Source organism: Ambystoma mexicanum, chromosome 2p (assembly GCF_040938575.1).
Source record: "Ambystoma mexicanum isolate Mex_15411 chromosome 2p, UKY_AmexF1_1, whole genome shotgun sequence".
Taxonomy (NCBI): Eukaryota; Metazoa; Chordata; class Amphibia; order Caudata; family Ambystomatidae; genus Ambystoma; species Ambystoma mexicanum.
In genome coordinates, this window is record NC_090923.1 from 368,329,655 (window position 1) to 368,346,626 (window position 16,972).

Consider the following 16,972-nt stretch of genomic DNA (forward strand, 5'->3'; position numbering starts at 1 on the left):
GGCGGATGTGAGCTCGAATAGCAGAACCCGAAACTGATAGTGGGATCCACTGACTGCAAACCTGGGGTATTTCCTGTGCTTGAGATGGATTGGCACATGAAAATAAGCATCCTGCAGGTCCAATGACACCAACCATTCATGAAGTTGGAGGGCCTGAAGGATCTGAGAAAGAGTGACCGTCTTGAACTTGTCCTTCCTGAGGAACTTGTTCAAGTAATGTAAGTCCAAGATGGGTCTCAGTCCACCGTCCTTCTTAGGTATGAAAAAATAAGGGGAATGCCAACATTTGTTCCACTCCGCCACAGGCACCGGTTCTATAGCGCCTTTCTCCAGCAGGGCCAAAATTTCCTGCACAAAGAGTGGATCCAGAACCTTAAAAGAGTGTTTCCCCGGTGGATTGCCGTGAGCCTGTCAGGGAAAAAAGAAGGCAGTAACTGTGGGCTATTGTATCCAGAGCCCACGCATCTGAAGTAATGGCTCGCCATTCTTCGAGATTCTGTGTCAGCCTGCCCCCCACTGGAGAATGATGAGTCATGCCTCATAGCTGCTTAGAAGCGGCAGTGGCTGTGCCAGAAGGCAAAGAAGTAGCTGCCTGAGCGGGTTTGGCACCCCTACCTCATCCACCACGAGCGTCTCTACGGAGGCCCCTTTGACAGGGCATTCCATTCGCCTTTCCAAATGAGGAGTAATAGCGAAAGGAACCACCCCTACATTGTTGTCTCCTAGGACAAAAAGGCAGAGGTTGACAGACAGCCACGCCCAAAGATTTGGCAGCCACCTTGGAGGTCTGCAACTTTTCACGGTTCTCGTCAGCCTGGCTGCCAAAAAGATGCGACCTGTCAAAGGGCATGTTGAGAAGACTGGCCTGCACATCGGGTGCAAAACCGGACTTCCGCAACCACGCAAATCTGCGCATTATAGTGCTCTTAGCCATGGACCGTGTGACACATTCTGCAGTGTCCAACCCAGACTGAAGGGATTCACACATGGCATCCTTGCCATCCTGCACAATAGCTAGAAAGTCATCCCTTTCTTCCCATTCTGGGATATGCTCAGCCGCAAGTGAAATATAATTCCACACAGTGTCCGAAAACCTCACCAAGGCACAGGTGGAGTTGGCCAATTACAAGGCCATACTGCCAGCAGCTAATACCTTGATACCCATCCATGCGTTTATCGTCCCTGTCTGGAGAGATGGAGGGGTACGCTGCTTGCTTTGAGGTGGCCGTAGCCGCCTGAACCACCAAATACTCGGGAGTGGGGTGGCTGGATAAGTAGCCGGGGAGGCCACTTTATGGGCGGTATTTCTTCGACAAAGACTTGTTAGCCGCCTGAATAGATTTTGAGTAAATCCAAGTAGCAGCCACCCTTTTCTGTAGGGCCACATGGAATGGCAACACCGGGTCAGTGGACGGACCCTGATCCAAGATGTCCGTAAGATCATCTTGATCATACTCAACCTGAGGCCTGGACCAACCCAGGTACTCAGCAACTCTCAACATCAGTCTCCTATAGGAGGATCCTGCATACTCGCCCGGATCGGGTGTTAGGGAGAATTCTCTGTTTAGGCTGAATTTCCTAACCTAGTGAGTGCCCCAGCAGCTTTGCTGGATTTCTGGAGTTTGTTTTTTTCTCCTGCCAAGAGTGAGACTCTTTTTCCCCCACTCTTGGACATGATGTGTGGTGTTCCTTTGAATGTTAATGTGGTTCATGGGCTATGGGGTCTTTTACTCCATAGGGTCTCATATGTTTTTTTCTATGTGTGTCATAGTGACCCCCCACCATAGACTCCATACCATGGGACCGACTACTGTCTCCCAGGGCATGTAAAGCCACCATTGGCTTTACTAGTTGTTAGGCAGAAACCTGTGCAGTTCCCTTTGGGAACACTGCAAAAGATTTAGGACTACAGGTGTTAGCAGTAAACCCACTTGGTATCAGTCTGTACCACCCAGATTTACCTGGTAGCTGTGGCTGAGCAGTCAGACTTCCCTCAAGAATAGTTAGGCAGTATGAAAAGTATACACAAAAGGCACTCAGATACAATAGCACAAGCAAACACTGACCAGAGCTTTGGTATCAAAGTATATAATTATTTATTTAAACACACACTGTTTGAAACACTCCAGCACTCTTATTTGTAAAACACTCTAAACACAGTTACTATTATGATATATACAACCCTTATTCCTTTTCAGACAAGTCTTAGTTAACACCACTTATTTCCAGACAGAGGTGAGCGCTTAACTATAGATGGCACTCCAATAAGTTCATGAAAAAGGGAGGGAAAAAGGCAGAATATGTGAAGATACACCACTCTAAGATTTAGGAACACTTTTAGCAAGGCAGAAGAGCAAAAAGTCACTGGTGAGCCAAAGTCCATAGGCTGGGCCCACTCTTAGAGAGAGCAGAGCACAAATGCGCTCAAGATCACACAGTTACACTAGGCTTTGAAAGTCTTGCAGAGAGTTCGAAAAGAGTTTAGAGAGGCTCAGAAAAGTTTAGCCAGGGTGTCCCAGGCTAACCCAGGTTTGAAAGCCGGGGGCTAAATCTACCACGTACAGTCGGTGGCAAGGGAAGCCAGGCGGAACACGGTACCTTAAGTGGGAAGGATCCTCCAGCGGTGGCAGTTGTTCCTGGCAGCGGGTGCAAGTCTCGGCGTCGTCCAGAGGAAGAGAAGATCTCGACTTGGAGGAAAGATGAAGGTCGTTGCACTGCCAGGGAAGAAACCAGCCGCAGAGTTTTCCGGTTAAAGGTATTACCCTTTATTTCGCGGCTGTGGTAAAACGTGGTATTCCGGTTGCCGGGGTGCTTGGCACAGGCAAGGCGGCCACGAGATGCGTCGGGAAGGCGAAAAGACGGTGAAACTGGTTATCCCCACCAGTCAAAGGAAGAAGACACTCCGGCGGGCGATCTCCTCTGTCGTTGGGAAAAGTGGTGAGACGGTCCAGCAGGGCTCCACCGGTGGTGATGGCGTGGCAGGTCGGCTCAGCTTCTCCCTCGTCGGATTCTTAGGTCCTGTGGCGACTTCTGAAGTTCCAGTCCCCAAAGCCCTGCTTTTATGCAGAAAACCCCCATTCACTAAGCCTAGCTGTCACTCAAACATGCTAAGTGGTGAGCCGGCCGGCTCACCACTTGGGCCAATCAGGACGGAGTGCGACTTGAGTTGCCTAGGCAACTCAGTCCAGGGTGCCTAAATCCCCCTCCACACCTCCTAAGTACCCCAGACAGAGTGGCACCACTTTGAAGGGCTTCTGTGGAGAAGCCCGCCAAAAAGTGGAACAAAGGGTTCGACTTGGGTTGGAGTCACAGAAGAGAACACAAATGCCATTTTAGAACCGAGTTTTGGCAAAAAATACCAACCGGAGAATTAATAATAAATAAATAAACCGGCGGTATGTTCGAGGCTATTGTAATTAAATAAATAAAGATAGTAGCCTCGAACAATGGGAAAATCCCATAGAGAAATATTCGCGGTTGAATATAAAAAGTAGTATCCGCTGCCACCAGCCAAAACTCGATCAGGGGGGACGGAGACGTGCCCGCTCGACTTACAGACCCTGGGGCAATCGAATTGCCCCGGCCAGTACGTCCACAATATGATGGTTTGTACTGGTTCTGTTCAGAATTCAAGACTAGTAAAGTCAATGGTGACTTTACATGCCCTGGGAGACAGTAGTCAGTCCCAGGGTATGGAGTCTATGTTTGGGGGTCACTATGACACCCCTGGGTTACTGCACTGAGGGTGCTGTGTAACCCATATCACAAAAACACATGAAGCCCTATGAAGTAAAAGACCCCATAGCCCATTAAACACATCTAGAGTCAAAGGAACACACTCAAATCATGTCCAAGAGTGAGGGTAAAAGAGTCTCACTCTTGGCAGGAGAAAAAATAAACCCCAAAAAATCCAGCAAAGCTGCTGGGGGACTCACTAGGTTAGGAAATTCAGCCTACACAGAGAATTCTCCCTAACACTAGTCCCAAATTACTAACAGAACCAGTACAAACGATCATATTGTGGACGTACTGGTAGGGGCAATTCGATTGCCCCTGGGTCTGTTGTTCGAGGGGGTACTTTCCCGTCCCCCCTCGTCGAGTTTTGGCTGGTGGCAGTGGATACTACTTTTTATATTCAGCCGCAAATATATCTCTATGGGATTTTCCCATTGTTCGAGGCTAATACTTTTTTAACCTAGCCTCTAACATACCGCCGGTTTATTTATTTAATATTAATTCACCGGTTGGTATTTTCTGCCAGAACTCGGTTTTAAAATGGCGTTTGTGGTCGCCTCTGTAACTCCAAACCAAAGGTCGAGCCCTTTGTTCCACTTTTTGGCGGGCTTCTCCACAGAAGCCTCCAAAAGTGGTGCCACTCTGTCTGGGTACCACAGGGGGTGTGGGAGGGGGTTTAGGCACCCTGCACTGAGTTACCTTGGTAACTCAAGTCGCACTCTTGTGTGATTGGCCCAAGTGGTGAGCCGGCCGGCTCACCACTTAGCATGTTTGATTGACTAGCTGAGTGAATTGGGGTGTGCTGCATAAAAGCAGGGCTTTTGGGACTGGAACTTCAGAAGTCGCCACAGGACCTGAAAATCTGACGGGGGAGAAGCTGAGCCGACCTGCTACGACGACACCACCGGTGGAGCCCTGCGGAACCGACTCACCACTTCTCAACAACAGAGAAGATCTCCCGGCTGGAGAGTCTTCTTCCCCTGACTGGTGGGCACAACCAGTTTACCTTCTTTTTCTCGCATTCCAGGACGTCTTGTGGTCGAATTGCCCGTGCCAAGCACACCGGCAACTGGATAGCCACTTACCACTGGACCGCGAATAAAAGGACCGCTCCTTTTAACTGAGAACTCTGCGGCTGGTTTCTTCCCTGGCAGTGCAACGGACTCCTGTCTTCCTCCCCGACGAGATCCTCTCTTCCCCCGGATGAAGCACCGACTTGCATCCACTGCCAGGAACAACTGCCCCCGCTGGAGTATTCTCACCCTTTTAAGGTACCGTGTCCGCCAGGCCTCCCTTTCTAAAGATTGCTACAAGGTAATAATAATCCTTTAACCTTCTGGACAGGGCTGGCCGCCTTGACCATCTAACTGGTCCCTTTCTTTTGGTCCAACTCTTTCTGAACTGATTGCGAGAATTTTGGGCACTTTGAACCGTGTGACCTTGGACACATTTCGACCGGAGCCTCTTAAAGTGGGTCCGGCCTTGTTAACTTTGACTTTACGGTTTTAACCTGCCTTCTTCTCCTACTGTGTTCTTCCGAAAGTGTTGGGATCTGTTTCTATCTTTGCTCTGCCTTTCTCTCCCTTTTAAACCGATTGATTAGAGTGCCATCTTCGTTAAGCGCTCACCGCTGTCTGAAAATAAGTGTTGCTTTACTTAAGACTTGTCTAAGTAATCGTGGAAGGGAGTGTATATCTTTTAGTGACCGTGTTTTTGAACTGCTTGATATTAGTGCCAGTGTGTTTGTTTTATTAGATGTGGTTTTAAATAAATAATTATATCTCTTTTACACCAAGCTCTGGTCAGTGTTTGCTTGTTCTACTGTGTTCTTTTGACCTATTGTGTATACTGCCTAACTCTTCTTGAGGGAAGTCTGACTGCTCAGCCACAGCTACCAAGTGAATCTGTGTGGTGCAGACTGCTACCAAGTGGGTTTACTGCCAAACACCTGTAGTCTTAAATCTTTTGCAGTGGTCCCAGAGGGAACTGCAAAGGGTTCTGCCTAACATCGGGTTTCCCAAATTCCATCTCAAGAGAGGTGTCGAGGTCACTGGCATCATGTAAGGACTGACGCAAATGCTCAATCCTACTATCCTCATCAATGAGACATTCCGTAACATTAGGTGTCCCATAAGGCAGACCAAAAGGCACCACGTCACCATCAGACCTCTTCCCCATCATCATTCTCCTCATAAATGTTCTGGAGAGACTGGAAAAACTCCTTCTTAGGGAGAGGAGTGCACCTCTCATCAGAAACAGGCTTCACAGTTTTAGTAAGACCCTTTCTAGGAGGGCCAGGAGCCACAGGGGCGTCCGACGGCAACTCCAGCCGAGCAGGGGCTGACGGCTTTGACTGTATCTGCTTCGACAAAGGCGCCAAAGATTTCAAAGGCCTCGAAGGTCCGACCCCAGGGAGAGACCCGACAGACTCCTTCGGTCGGCACGGCGCGGAAGGCATCAGCACCTTCTTCGACAGCTTCTCATGCTTCAGCTTTTCGTGGGTGACGAAGACCTGGACCTGGCACGTCTCTGGTGATTTCCCGATGCCTTGTCCGAATGGGACCTTGACGGCTCTTGATGTTTATCTAGCCGCTTACTCGAGCCCGAGGGTGTACGAGTATCGGACCAAGACCGACCCTTGCTGGCTTCAACTGAAGGCGCGGACGGGGCTGTGCCTTGAGACTGAAAAATCTGTAACATCTGCTCCCGAAAAGCCTCCCATTCCTCGGGGGTAGAGGACTTATTGGGCCTGACAACCTTTTCGGGTATCCTCGGCGAACGGTGACATCGCTTCTGAGACCGCCTTGACGAAGAGGACGAGTGGCGTGAACCACTCCGGGACCTAGACCTGCCGGACGGCTTCCGACGAGGAGACTTCCTCGACTCATCGGTCGACCTCCCAGCCGATTTGGATTTACGGGGTTTGGAAACACAGCCTACCTTTAACTTCCCCTTACGCTCCCACAAGGCCTTGGCAGTCAACGACTAGCACTTCGAGCAGTCGTCCGTTGTGTGGTCCTCGCCCAGGCACCACAAACAGACACGGTGTGGGTCCGTGATGGACATCTTGGACCCGAAGTCCTGACACTTCTTAAAGTCGTCCGTGGTGTCGTCGGGTTGAAGAAGAAGACATAGCCGTACAATACGTAGTTGAAGACGAGGTGCGCAGAGTTCTTGAAGCAACACGTTTGGTGGAAAAAACGGAACTGAGGCTTCGGGTGCTGTGCGTCCTACTTGTAACATCCGATGACGTCACCCATGAGGGAGGCCCTCAAGGGAAATCGACCCGACGCCATCGACGCAAGGGAGCCCTCTGCCAAAAAAGATTCCGAATTAGCACAGCTGTGGACATTACATGTCATAGATGAGGAATATGTTGGAGGACACAATCAATTTGAAACAAGGATTGGGACCTTCGGATGACGTAATGGAGATCTTGCTTTCGGCCAGAAGGCCAGCAACGAAATCTTTGTACCGCTGCAGTTGGAACAAGTTCAGCAGTTGGTGGAGGGATAAGAATGTGGATCCCTTTCTATGTGATAAACCTATGGTGCTTTCTTTTTAGTTACATTTGGCTAATCTACCACACCACCCTGCTCAACTGTCTCTGTGACAACCTAAGTATCACTGATCAGGCTCTGGCCTGGCTGACCTCTTTCTTCTCTGATCGACCCTCCCAGGTACAACTTGGGTCCTTCCTTTCATCGATCTCCCTCTCTACCTGTGGTTTTCCCCTGGGGTCTAAACTCTCGCCCTGCCTTTTCCACCAATACCTGGCAGCTCTCGCCTACAGCATTTACATTTTCTGCTCAAACTTCCAGTGCTATGCTGATGACACAACTCATTTTCAGGCTGCCCTTGGCCACCTTCTCTCCCTCCCTCATTTCTGATTGCCTAATTGCCATTCAAAATTGGTTTACTGCCAACGATCTTTGTCTAAATGCCAACAAGTCTGAGATCCTCCTCATCGGAGCACCTTCACCATCCTTTCCCCTTACTCTCTGGTCGGCCTCCCTTGGCCCTCGTCCTACCCCCACCTGCGAGGCCAAGAACCCCAGGGTCATCTTTGACTCCATACTTTCCTTCTCTGCACACATTTCTGACGTCTCTAAAAAGTCAAACTTCTTACTCTACCTCCCCAGAGGTACTCTGCCTTTCCTCTCCTTCCCCCAGAAGCTCACTGTCTCTCAAGCTCTGGTTCTCTCCAGGTTAGACTACTGTAACAGCCTCTTTCTAAATCTACCTGCCTCCACTCTCCACCCTCTACAGCTAATCCAGAACAGGACTGCGAGACTTGTCCTTGGCATCAAGCGCTGGGATCGTACGATCTTTTTTAAGATCGTTGTTTTTATTTTTTGTCCTCCCTTGTTCCCCTCCCTTTGCTTGGTCGCGCTCTGAAACACTTGTGTACGAGCGCGATCTAAATAAAATATCATAATCTGGAGCTCCAGTTTGGAACAATTAAAGATTACCTAGCGGCGCTATCTATTTTCAAGCGCTCGTCATCCCTCTGATTGTTAATTCCCTAAAGGGTCTTACTAATGTTTTCTACCAGTTCCATTCAAAGTCCCTGTATGGGAACTTAACCTGGTGTTAACATTTCTAACATGTATTCCTTTTGAGCCAATACGCTCATGCCCATTAAGGCTATTAACCTCAAACTGTTTTGCTAATAGCAATAACGTTAGCCCGCAGGGTAAGCTAATTGCAGGTACTTTCCTGTAAACCCCCACATACTGTTTTTCATAAAGACAAGGTTGTTCTTGGGATAAAACCTTCTTTTCTATCTAAGGTAGTCTCTGACTTTCACTTGTCGCAACTTGTTGTGAACGATCATTTTGCCAACTTTCTATCCACCTCCTCATCCTGGAAAGGAGGAACGATTACATAGGCTGGACCCAAAAATGGCTCTCAGTTTTTATATATCAAGAATGGCTAAATTTCGTCCAAATGACCAATTGTTCATTGGCTTTACAGCCCCTAAATTGGGTTTAACTATGACAAAACAGGATGATCCATCTGGATAGGGTCTATGTTACAGGTTAGCAGACAAAGACCCGCCGGAAGGATTGAGAGCACATTCCACAAGGGGCATGGCTACCCTGCTGCTCTTCAGAGAGGGTTTCCACCCAAAGACATTTGTGCAACGACCACTTGGTCGTCTGGTCACACATTTGTGAAACATTACTGCCTGGATTCATCTTCCAGTCAAGAAGGACAATTTGGAAAAGCAGTCCTTTATTCAGTCCATGATAACAATTGAGACAAAATATAATTGTACTCCCACCACCAAATAATTACTGTTTTGGGAGTCTATCATAAGATGAAGAATACGTGGGAGGACACAATCCAATCGAAGAACCAGTCACTTATCCCATGTAACGTTCTTTGAATTGAATATTCCTCCCACATATTCCTTATCCCCCCCTCCCAGCCTACCCCGTTGTCGAATTTACATGTCTTAACACTTTGCGCTTTCTTGGAAACTACGGTCAATGATGCGCCTGGTAATTCCTCTACAGTAGGTGGAAAAACCTAACTGACACCATCGGGCTCGGCGTGCGCTATTTGTACTGATGATGACGTCGACAGTCGAACAGAGGCCCTCGAAGGACATCGACTAGACATTGGGCCTCATTACAAATCGCCCGGTATGGAAACAACGGTGGCGCTAAACCCGCCGCCACTGTTGTTTTCATGCCGGGCGATCACAACTCCTGCAGGTGGGAGGTGATGTTCCTGCCAGGTCTGACATGGCGGGTTTAACACCGCCCGCCTGCAGGCGGACGAGGAAACACCGGCAGCATTACGAGATGCTGCCAGTGTTTCCATGATCCCCATTCCCATTAAGTCCCATAGGACTCAATGGGAATGGGGATTAACACCATTCCGCCTCCGTGATTCCCAGGAAACCGGGGTTGTAATGCCCTGGTAATTCCGGGAATCACGGAGGCGGAATGGTAATACGAGTCCGGCGGTAACCAGGCGGTTTTACCGCTGCAGTTACCACCGGACTCGTAATGAGGCCCATTGACTTGATGAGATGGCACACAGATGCCTGTCGAAAAATTCTTACGAAGCCGTAGAAGCTGGAAGGATAATTATCATAAGATGAGGAATACATGGGATGACCATCCAATCGAAAGAACGTTACCAGGGGTAAGTAGCTTGTTAGTCTGTGATAAGCCAAACAGATATGCGTGTGCGTGGTCTGTGAAGTGACTTTATCTCCAGAAACCGAAGTCTGTTTTGAGCCAGGGGTTACAATACACAACAGTGGGACAGTGCCATGCGCTTTACATTTTTATTACAGTGCTTCAATATGTACGATTATGCGCCCAAAAACTGGAGAGCTTTTTATATCTATGATATCTCACTGCCAAAAGGATTCATTTTTGTTGTCTAGTATTAAGTCTTTCTTTTCTATTCCTTGTTTTTCTTCAGATACACTCAGTACCAGCGTATGTGTTCTACATTGTCTCATTGTGAATTTTCAATGGGAAAAACCTTACTAGTATATGATATGAATCTTCGAGAAATGGAGAATTATGAAAAAATCTACACAGAAATAGGTAATGTATCACAAATCTTTGTTTCAGGTTTCTAAAGAAATGTCTTCTGTCTTTGCTGTGTCAAGTGAGGGTGTTTCTCTCCACTCGTATATTATAGAAGTATATTATTGTAATCCCTGCATATGGTTATGATTATGTATAAGGCATTGAAGTCATTCTTAGATTCACAAATGTTTTTGAAAATCTGGCTAACTGGGAATGAAATGGATGGGCGAAATAAACACCTGACAAGTGGGGAAGGGGGTTGTCGGTCATGTGATCACCTCAGTAAAACACTTGCATTCTTTTGATATTGAGATTTGTGATGCAAAGCGTGTGCCAAGAAGAAATATCAAGAGAGTAAAAGACACAGCTGTGGCCCTTGGTGAAATGAAAAGGCAGACCATGACGTTAAAACACGTTTATAGAGTGTGGCTGAGGAGGCATCGACTCTCTGATAAAAAGCTACGATGGCAACAGATACTTGCCGCACTTAGTAGCACAAGACCTCAAACGATATGGCTGGAGCTTTCAGCTGCAAAGGGCGACAAAAGAAAAAAACGTAGTCAACCCCCTTGGTGAAAAGAGGTGGTTTGACCCCCTGCAGGAAACAGGATCCAACCCGTTTTTGTAAGTGAAGCAACGAAAAGGTGTTTCTGCCCACTATGTATACGTTTAAATGAGATTTACCTGGCTATACTTCAGTTAAAAATCTCAAGGCCCCCAGAGCGAAACGAATTGTCAAACGCAGTCCTAAAGCTGGACCCAGGGATTTGGTCGAATATTAAAAATCCTATTCGACAAGGTGTGCCAAGAAAGGATAATACCCGAGTCTTGGCAAGAAGCAATCTTACTCCCTTTCTACAAGAAAGGAGGCAGGGGGGTATAGATTGCTTTCTTTATTAGACGTGTCAGGTCAACTATTTGGCACTTTCGTATTGGCCGCTCTACAGAAGTGGGCTGCCGAGAATAACCTCCTTGATCCTACGCAAACAGGGTTTCGGCCAGGCTCTGCTATCGCCCACAACATCAGGTTGATGGACAAATTTATAAGGGAGGCAGCCCAGTCGTGTACCTGATCTACGTCGATTTTATTGCAGCGTTTAATTCAGTGAACCACTCTATTTTGTGGCAGAAATTTGAGGACTGGACTGCCCAGAATGGCTGCTTTCGATTCTGGGTGACCTGTACACTGACATGGGTGCGAGGGAGTGACTAGATGGGGCTGATACTCTATGTTGACGCTGAACAGGGGAGTTGAGCAAGGTTGTGTGCTTGCTCCCCTGTTAAATACCCTCTATCTGGCCGACTTGCTGAAAGTTCTAAACTCTGTTGGTAACCCACTCAGACTGAGAACCAGTTCTGTTTCCTGTATGCTTTATGCAGACGACTTGGTCCTTATGGACTGAACTATCGGGGGAGATCGAGTCAAGTTCCGCGACCTGTTAGAGTATGCTCATTGCAACGATTTCCACATTAACATGAACAAAACTAAAGCAATGGTTGTTGCTGGACACAAAATAAACCAAGTTTACCTGGACACATTGAGTACGTAGCGCATTGGCCACACCTGGGTCTGGAACTGAAGGCAAAAGGAGATTACAATAACAATCAGAGAAAGTAAACAAAGTAAAGCCCGCCAATTGACTCATTTAATTAACAATTTTGCAATGCAATGTGCAGGTTTTTCAATTGAAGGAATCAGACTTTACAATCAATGTTTTTGTCCAATGATATGCTATGGTTTGGAGGCCCTGACCATGCGGGACCTGGAATGGTTGAATGTACTTGAAGGCAATTTTTGGAGGTCGATAGTGAAGCTGGCCCCTTTGACCCCCATGGCATATATTCGCCAGGAAGAAGGGTTGGTCTTCATTGGTTGCCAGGCGTTGATACGCAAAGGGCTGCTATATATTAAATCTCGAATGCAACTCCTGTGCTTACTACTTGACGTGTTGGCGGGTAGCTACCATTCTGAGCCCCTGGGCCGTACCAGTTTTGTGCAATTAAATAAAGAATGCTTCGCTAGTATAAGGTGAACCCCAGATTTTGAGAGGGGTACCAGTTACAATACTTTGAAAAGTATATTTAAGAATAATGCTGAACGCTGGGACTAGAAACAACAACATTTATATCACCTACAGAACTATAAGTAAGTGGGTTGTGTAGTTCATATTTACCCTAAAACACAACCATATTTATTATGTAGGCCCGGGCCAGCAGTTTGTGATCTTATACTTCGGCTTTGCATAAATCCACTGCAATTACTGGTTACACAAGGTGTATGTACTAAAATTCCCATTGAAAACAGAAGTTGTAGATTGCAAGACAAATTGGAGTCAGCCCGGCATTTGTGCACTGAATGCAGTGAGCTGGTTTCTATCTACATGTGCATACTGGGCCAATTTGTGAGCAGTTATGATTCTATTAAGACAACTGAGTTTTGGTATTACTGTTTGAACACAGAGTCAAGGGCTATGCACGTTGCACTTTATTGCCTGTCGAAACAAATCTTAAAGCACCTTGAGATATGAAGGAGCAAATCAGTCAAAAATTTAAGATCAGTTGTTGTTGTCTTTACTTTATTGGAAAAGTATATGTCCATTTTACTGTTCGAATATTATGTTAGGCAAAACCTTTTAGTGTAATAGACTGTTTTAATGTCTTATTTGTATTTGTATTACCAGTTGCATTTGTATTTTTAACAGATATATTTTTTATCTGTACTTTGTAATTCATATTTTAGATGGTTTTAATAATAGTGAATAATAATTGTTGCTTTTGGCAAATGAAATGTACTTGTTTTTATGGTTTGTAAAAGTTCTTATGAACTAATACAAATACAAAATAAAAAAAAGAAACGTCCCTTACGACCAATCTAGGATTTTTTTACTTTTAGATGTTACATAGCTGAATGTATACCTAGTAATACCGTTATACACCTACTTATATGATACAAGTTAAAGAAATCAGCACATTGTCAGCCTTCTCTTTTGTATATAGAGTTTTAATGTTTTACTCAAAAATTAATAAACATGAACTAGTTCATACATAAGCTTATGAACCATATACTGACATGTAATGTAGTAGATCTGTGGTAACTGAGGTGGGTAACGCATGAATACAGCTGAAATTAAAACAGATCACACATCAAGGATATAGTAATTTGTATGAGCTATGATGGAACAATTCTGGACACATTATTCAATGTATACTTGTGTTCAACCTACTTCTTTTTTACTCTGTTTTTGGGAAAACTGCTATTGGCGTAACTTTCAATAATTATTCATGCTTGTCGTAGTTACAGTGATCCACACATATGGCGTTGCTTCACCATCCATGGCATCCACCCCCAGCATCCCAGCCTCAAATACTTCCAGCTAGTATGGCTTTGCCACCAAGCGTTTTGGATCAATAGAAAGAAAATACTAGTGGCAGCCATTTTAGAATCTTTCCAGGTGACTCTGCCGCTGCTTGTGTGCAATGGGAAATGTTCTATCAGTTCTTGAGAACATGATTTGTAATCCAATATATTGCTATGTTGTCCACTAGTCTCTCCAGAGTACTCCTCCTACCTATGCCAAATCAGTCCTTCATGCTTGGTCCAGGTCTTTTCCTATGCCATTTACAACCGTATTTTATCAACGCCATTTATGGTAGTTGCAGTTCTTCAGAGGTGACTGTCATCAGCTCTCTTAATCGACTTAAGCCAGGCTACCCCTGACAAAAACGTCTTTTGACAACTCCTGTGGTTTAGTTCTTGCAAAAATGGATCCTGAATTAGTGCTCCATCTTCCAGTTCTTTAATCATGAGCATTTTGTTTGTGAAACAGAAAAGGCTTCTGAAGCCTCATTTGAGGGATTTCATATTTAGGCACCCTTTCAACTGCATTCCAATGATTTAGAAGTGCTCTCTATACAGAACAGAAATTGCATAAAAAATGGCTTGTAGTTCCACAGTGATGTGACTTGGTAAATCACCATCCATGAAAGAGTTTATATTGCCGGGTGAGATGACTGGAAGAACTGGCCCGTGTTTTGGCTCCCAGATGGCAGGTCATCTTTACCTGCAAATGTGAATCAACTCCTCAACAGTCCTCCCACATTTGACTGTAAACCCACCTACCTGCCTCAATCATTGCTATTAAACGGCAGGTTACTTATGGGCTATGCTGGGAGTTATGAGGCTCTCACTTCTTCGACATCGATTCACAGGACTCCCCAATGAGGCAATCACTTTGTAGGACTTGTGCGAATGTCAGCTGAATTGTTTTGTTTTATTTTTTTGAGATATTTTATAGTTTTATTTGAAATCTTGTTTTTAACAATTCTTTTTTAAAATGTTTGTTTTTGTTAGCCCATTGAAAATGTTGACAATAGTCCTTAAGTAGAGCAGGAGTACCACAGAACATTTAAAGGAGTTAACTGCTATACACATTCTTTAGACCAAAAATGGTCAACAGAGATTATAGTTCATTAAACCCTCTGTTAGGCACCTTACTAGGCATAACTAAGGGTACATCACAAGCCAAAAGATAAAAACCAAAGGTCGAACAAACAGCTGAAGAAGTGCAGAGGCGGCGGTGATCAAGAGCTTTTCACAGTTGACTTCTAGAAAGAGTAGTGTAGGTCTTCCTGTCCCTCAATGAGTTAGGTCCAGTTATCCATGTAATTCAGGGAAGTCGTCTCATACAAGAACATAGTCACATTCCTTTCCCTTTTCTCACAGACAATTTTTTCTAATAGCTTGATTAACACAGTAGACTCTCAACACAGTCCTCCAACGTTTGGATACCTCACAGTCTTCGAAGGTTTTATCATTTCTTTCTTTGCACACTTTAGCTCTATACAGTCAATTCTATTATGAGCTGATTGCACTACTACCTTGGGGATGTAATTTAATACTCCCACCATTGGCTTGTGGGGGAGATATCTTCCAGTTACCAGTCCCATTCCTTCCTCTAAAATCACTTTACTCACCTGAAATTCCAGAGGATGTGTGCTAGTGTTGCACCCCGTTCCTTACAAGCCCACCAAGTAGCGCTATCCAAGTGGAATAGCTAGAAACGTTATTCAGGTGTCCAATAGTGGTGCAACACCACCCGTTGCATTGTATACCTAAGGTTCAGGTTACATCCATTCCTTTAGATGTCCACACAAAGATTCCCAGACCTTCTCACTCACTTGCAATGCTAAGTCTGCTCTGCAGGATTCCACATATTCATTCCCAAGACCTAAAAAGCCCTGGTAACTAACTATTTCAGCTAATTGTACATCTTGGACATGCTGGAGAGCATCACAGTCACCATTGAGTTTATGGATTCAAGCCAGTGTTTTAAAAGACAATGGGCCTCATTACGGGTCCTGTACTACCGGCAGGTTGCAGCCAGAACCATAATAATTTACCTGCGCTTGAGTTCCTGGTGCCACCGGGAGATTACAACCCCAGCGGCTAGGAAAGTCAGGCGCCTGCAAATTGTAAGTCCCCATTCCCATAGAGTCCTAGCTGACTCTATGGGAATGGGGACCGTGGAAGCGTCAGCAGCGTTGTTAACGGTGCTGGAGCTTCCGTGACCGATCTGCCTACTGTGGTTGCTGTGTCTGGCAGGGTCAAACCTGTCGAGCACAGAGACTCCGGCAGGTAAATCCGTAGTTTGCCGGTCCGGAAACAACGGGGCCAGTAAGCTTACCGGCACCGTTGTTTCTGGACTGGAAAACTTATAATGAGGCCCAATACCTCTGTCCTTCCATTGCAAATAGCTTTTATTTAAATGTAAGGAACTCAAATGTTCTAATCTCGTTAGTCCCAACACCACCCAGCCATCTAACCACAGCCGAGATGCATCATTTCCCAATAGAGGTTTGAAACGTGATGGATTGCCCATGTGAAGGCATCATGAAGCAAGACACAGACAACAGATTCAAACTTCAAAAAATGGTTTATTAACTCAAATGTCAGGATGGTTGAAGGCCTAACTTGCCCTATGCTAAGGTGGGGTTTACCTACCTGAACGAAACTAAGGAAAGTCTGAGTCAGAAAGTTGAACTTAAAAGTCTGTCTCTGTCCAAACCCTATCCTTGCCCTCACAACTAAAGCTAAATAATGTGTAGGGATGTCAAGAATAAACAAAATGGTGATCAAAACAAAGTTCTGAGTTTCTTCCAGCTCCCAGCTGCCTTTTCAGCTTCCCTTCCCTAAGGTCAGGAAAGTTCCACAAGAGTCTCAGCATTACCTTTCCCAAGTTCACAATAGTTCCACAAATCCTTGGGGTACCCTTCCCCAAGTTCAAGGCAACACAGTTCCATAAAACCTCAGGGTTCCCTTCCCCAAGTTAAAGGCAGCACAGTTCCAAGAAAAGACAGTATTAAAGTTCATCAAGTCTCAGGGTTCCCTTCCCCAAGACTTCAACTTGCTAAATTATACTTGATTTCAGTCTTTGTATGTTCAACACAACTCCAGATCAATTTGACACTCCTTCTGGATTGGATTAACAGTTCACTTTAAATTACTTTTTCTTGGTTTACTTAAAAAATGTCTTTGACTTTCATCATTGAGGATATCCTGGTCTAGGCACAGTTGTCGGACCACACGGTCCACCCATCACAGGTCACGCAACCAGGAACCATAGTGTCATGACGCCTACCCCCAGGCATCCGGACCAAGCCCATCAGCCCCGGGGGCAGGC

At 45.7% G+C, this 16,972-nt stretch overlaps 1 protein-coding gene across 1 annotated transcript in view; it reads left to right on the forward strand.

Moving 5' to 3' along the window:
• THOC7 (THO complex subunit 7) overlaps positions 1–16,972 on the forward strand; it is a 1,450,279-nt gene that overhangs the window by 658,563 nt on the left and 774,744 nt on the right. The window contains exon 3 of the mRNA XM_069643715.1: positions 10,180–10,307. Coding sequence (XP_069499816.1) covers positions 10,180–10,307 — 128 coding nt within the window. The remainder of the gene's footprint in view (positions 1–10,179; positions 10,308–16,972) is intronic.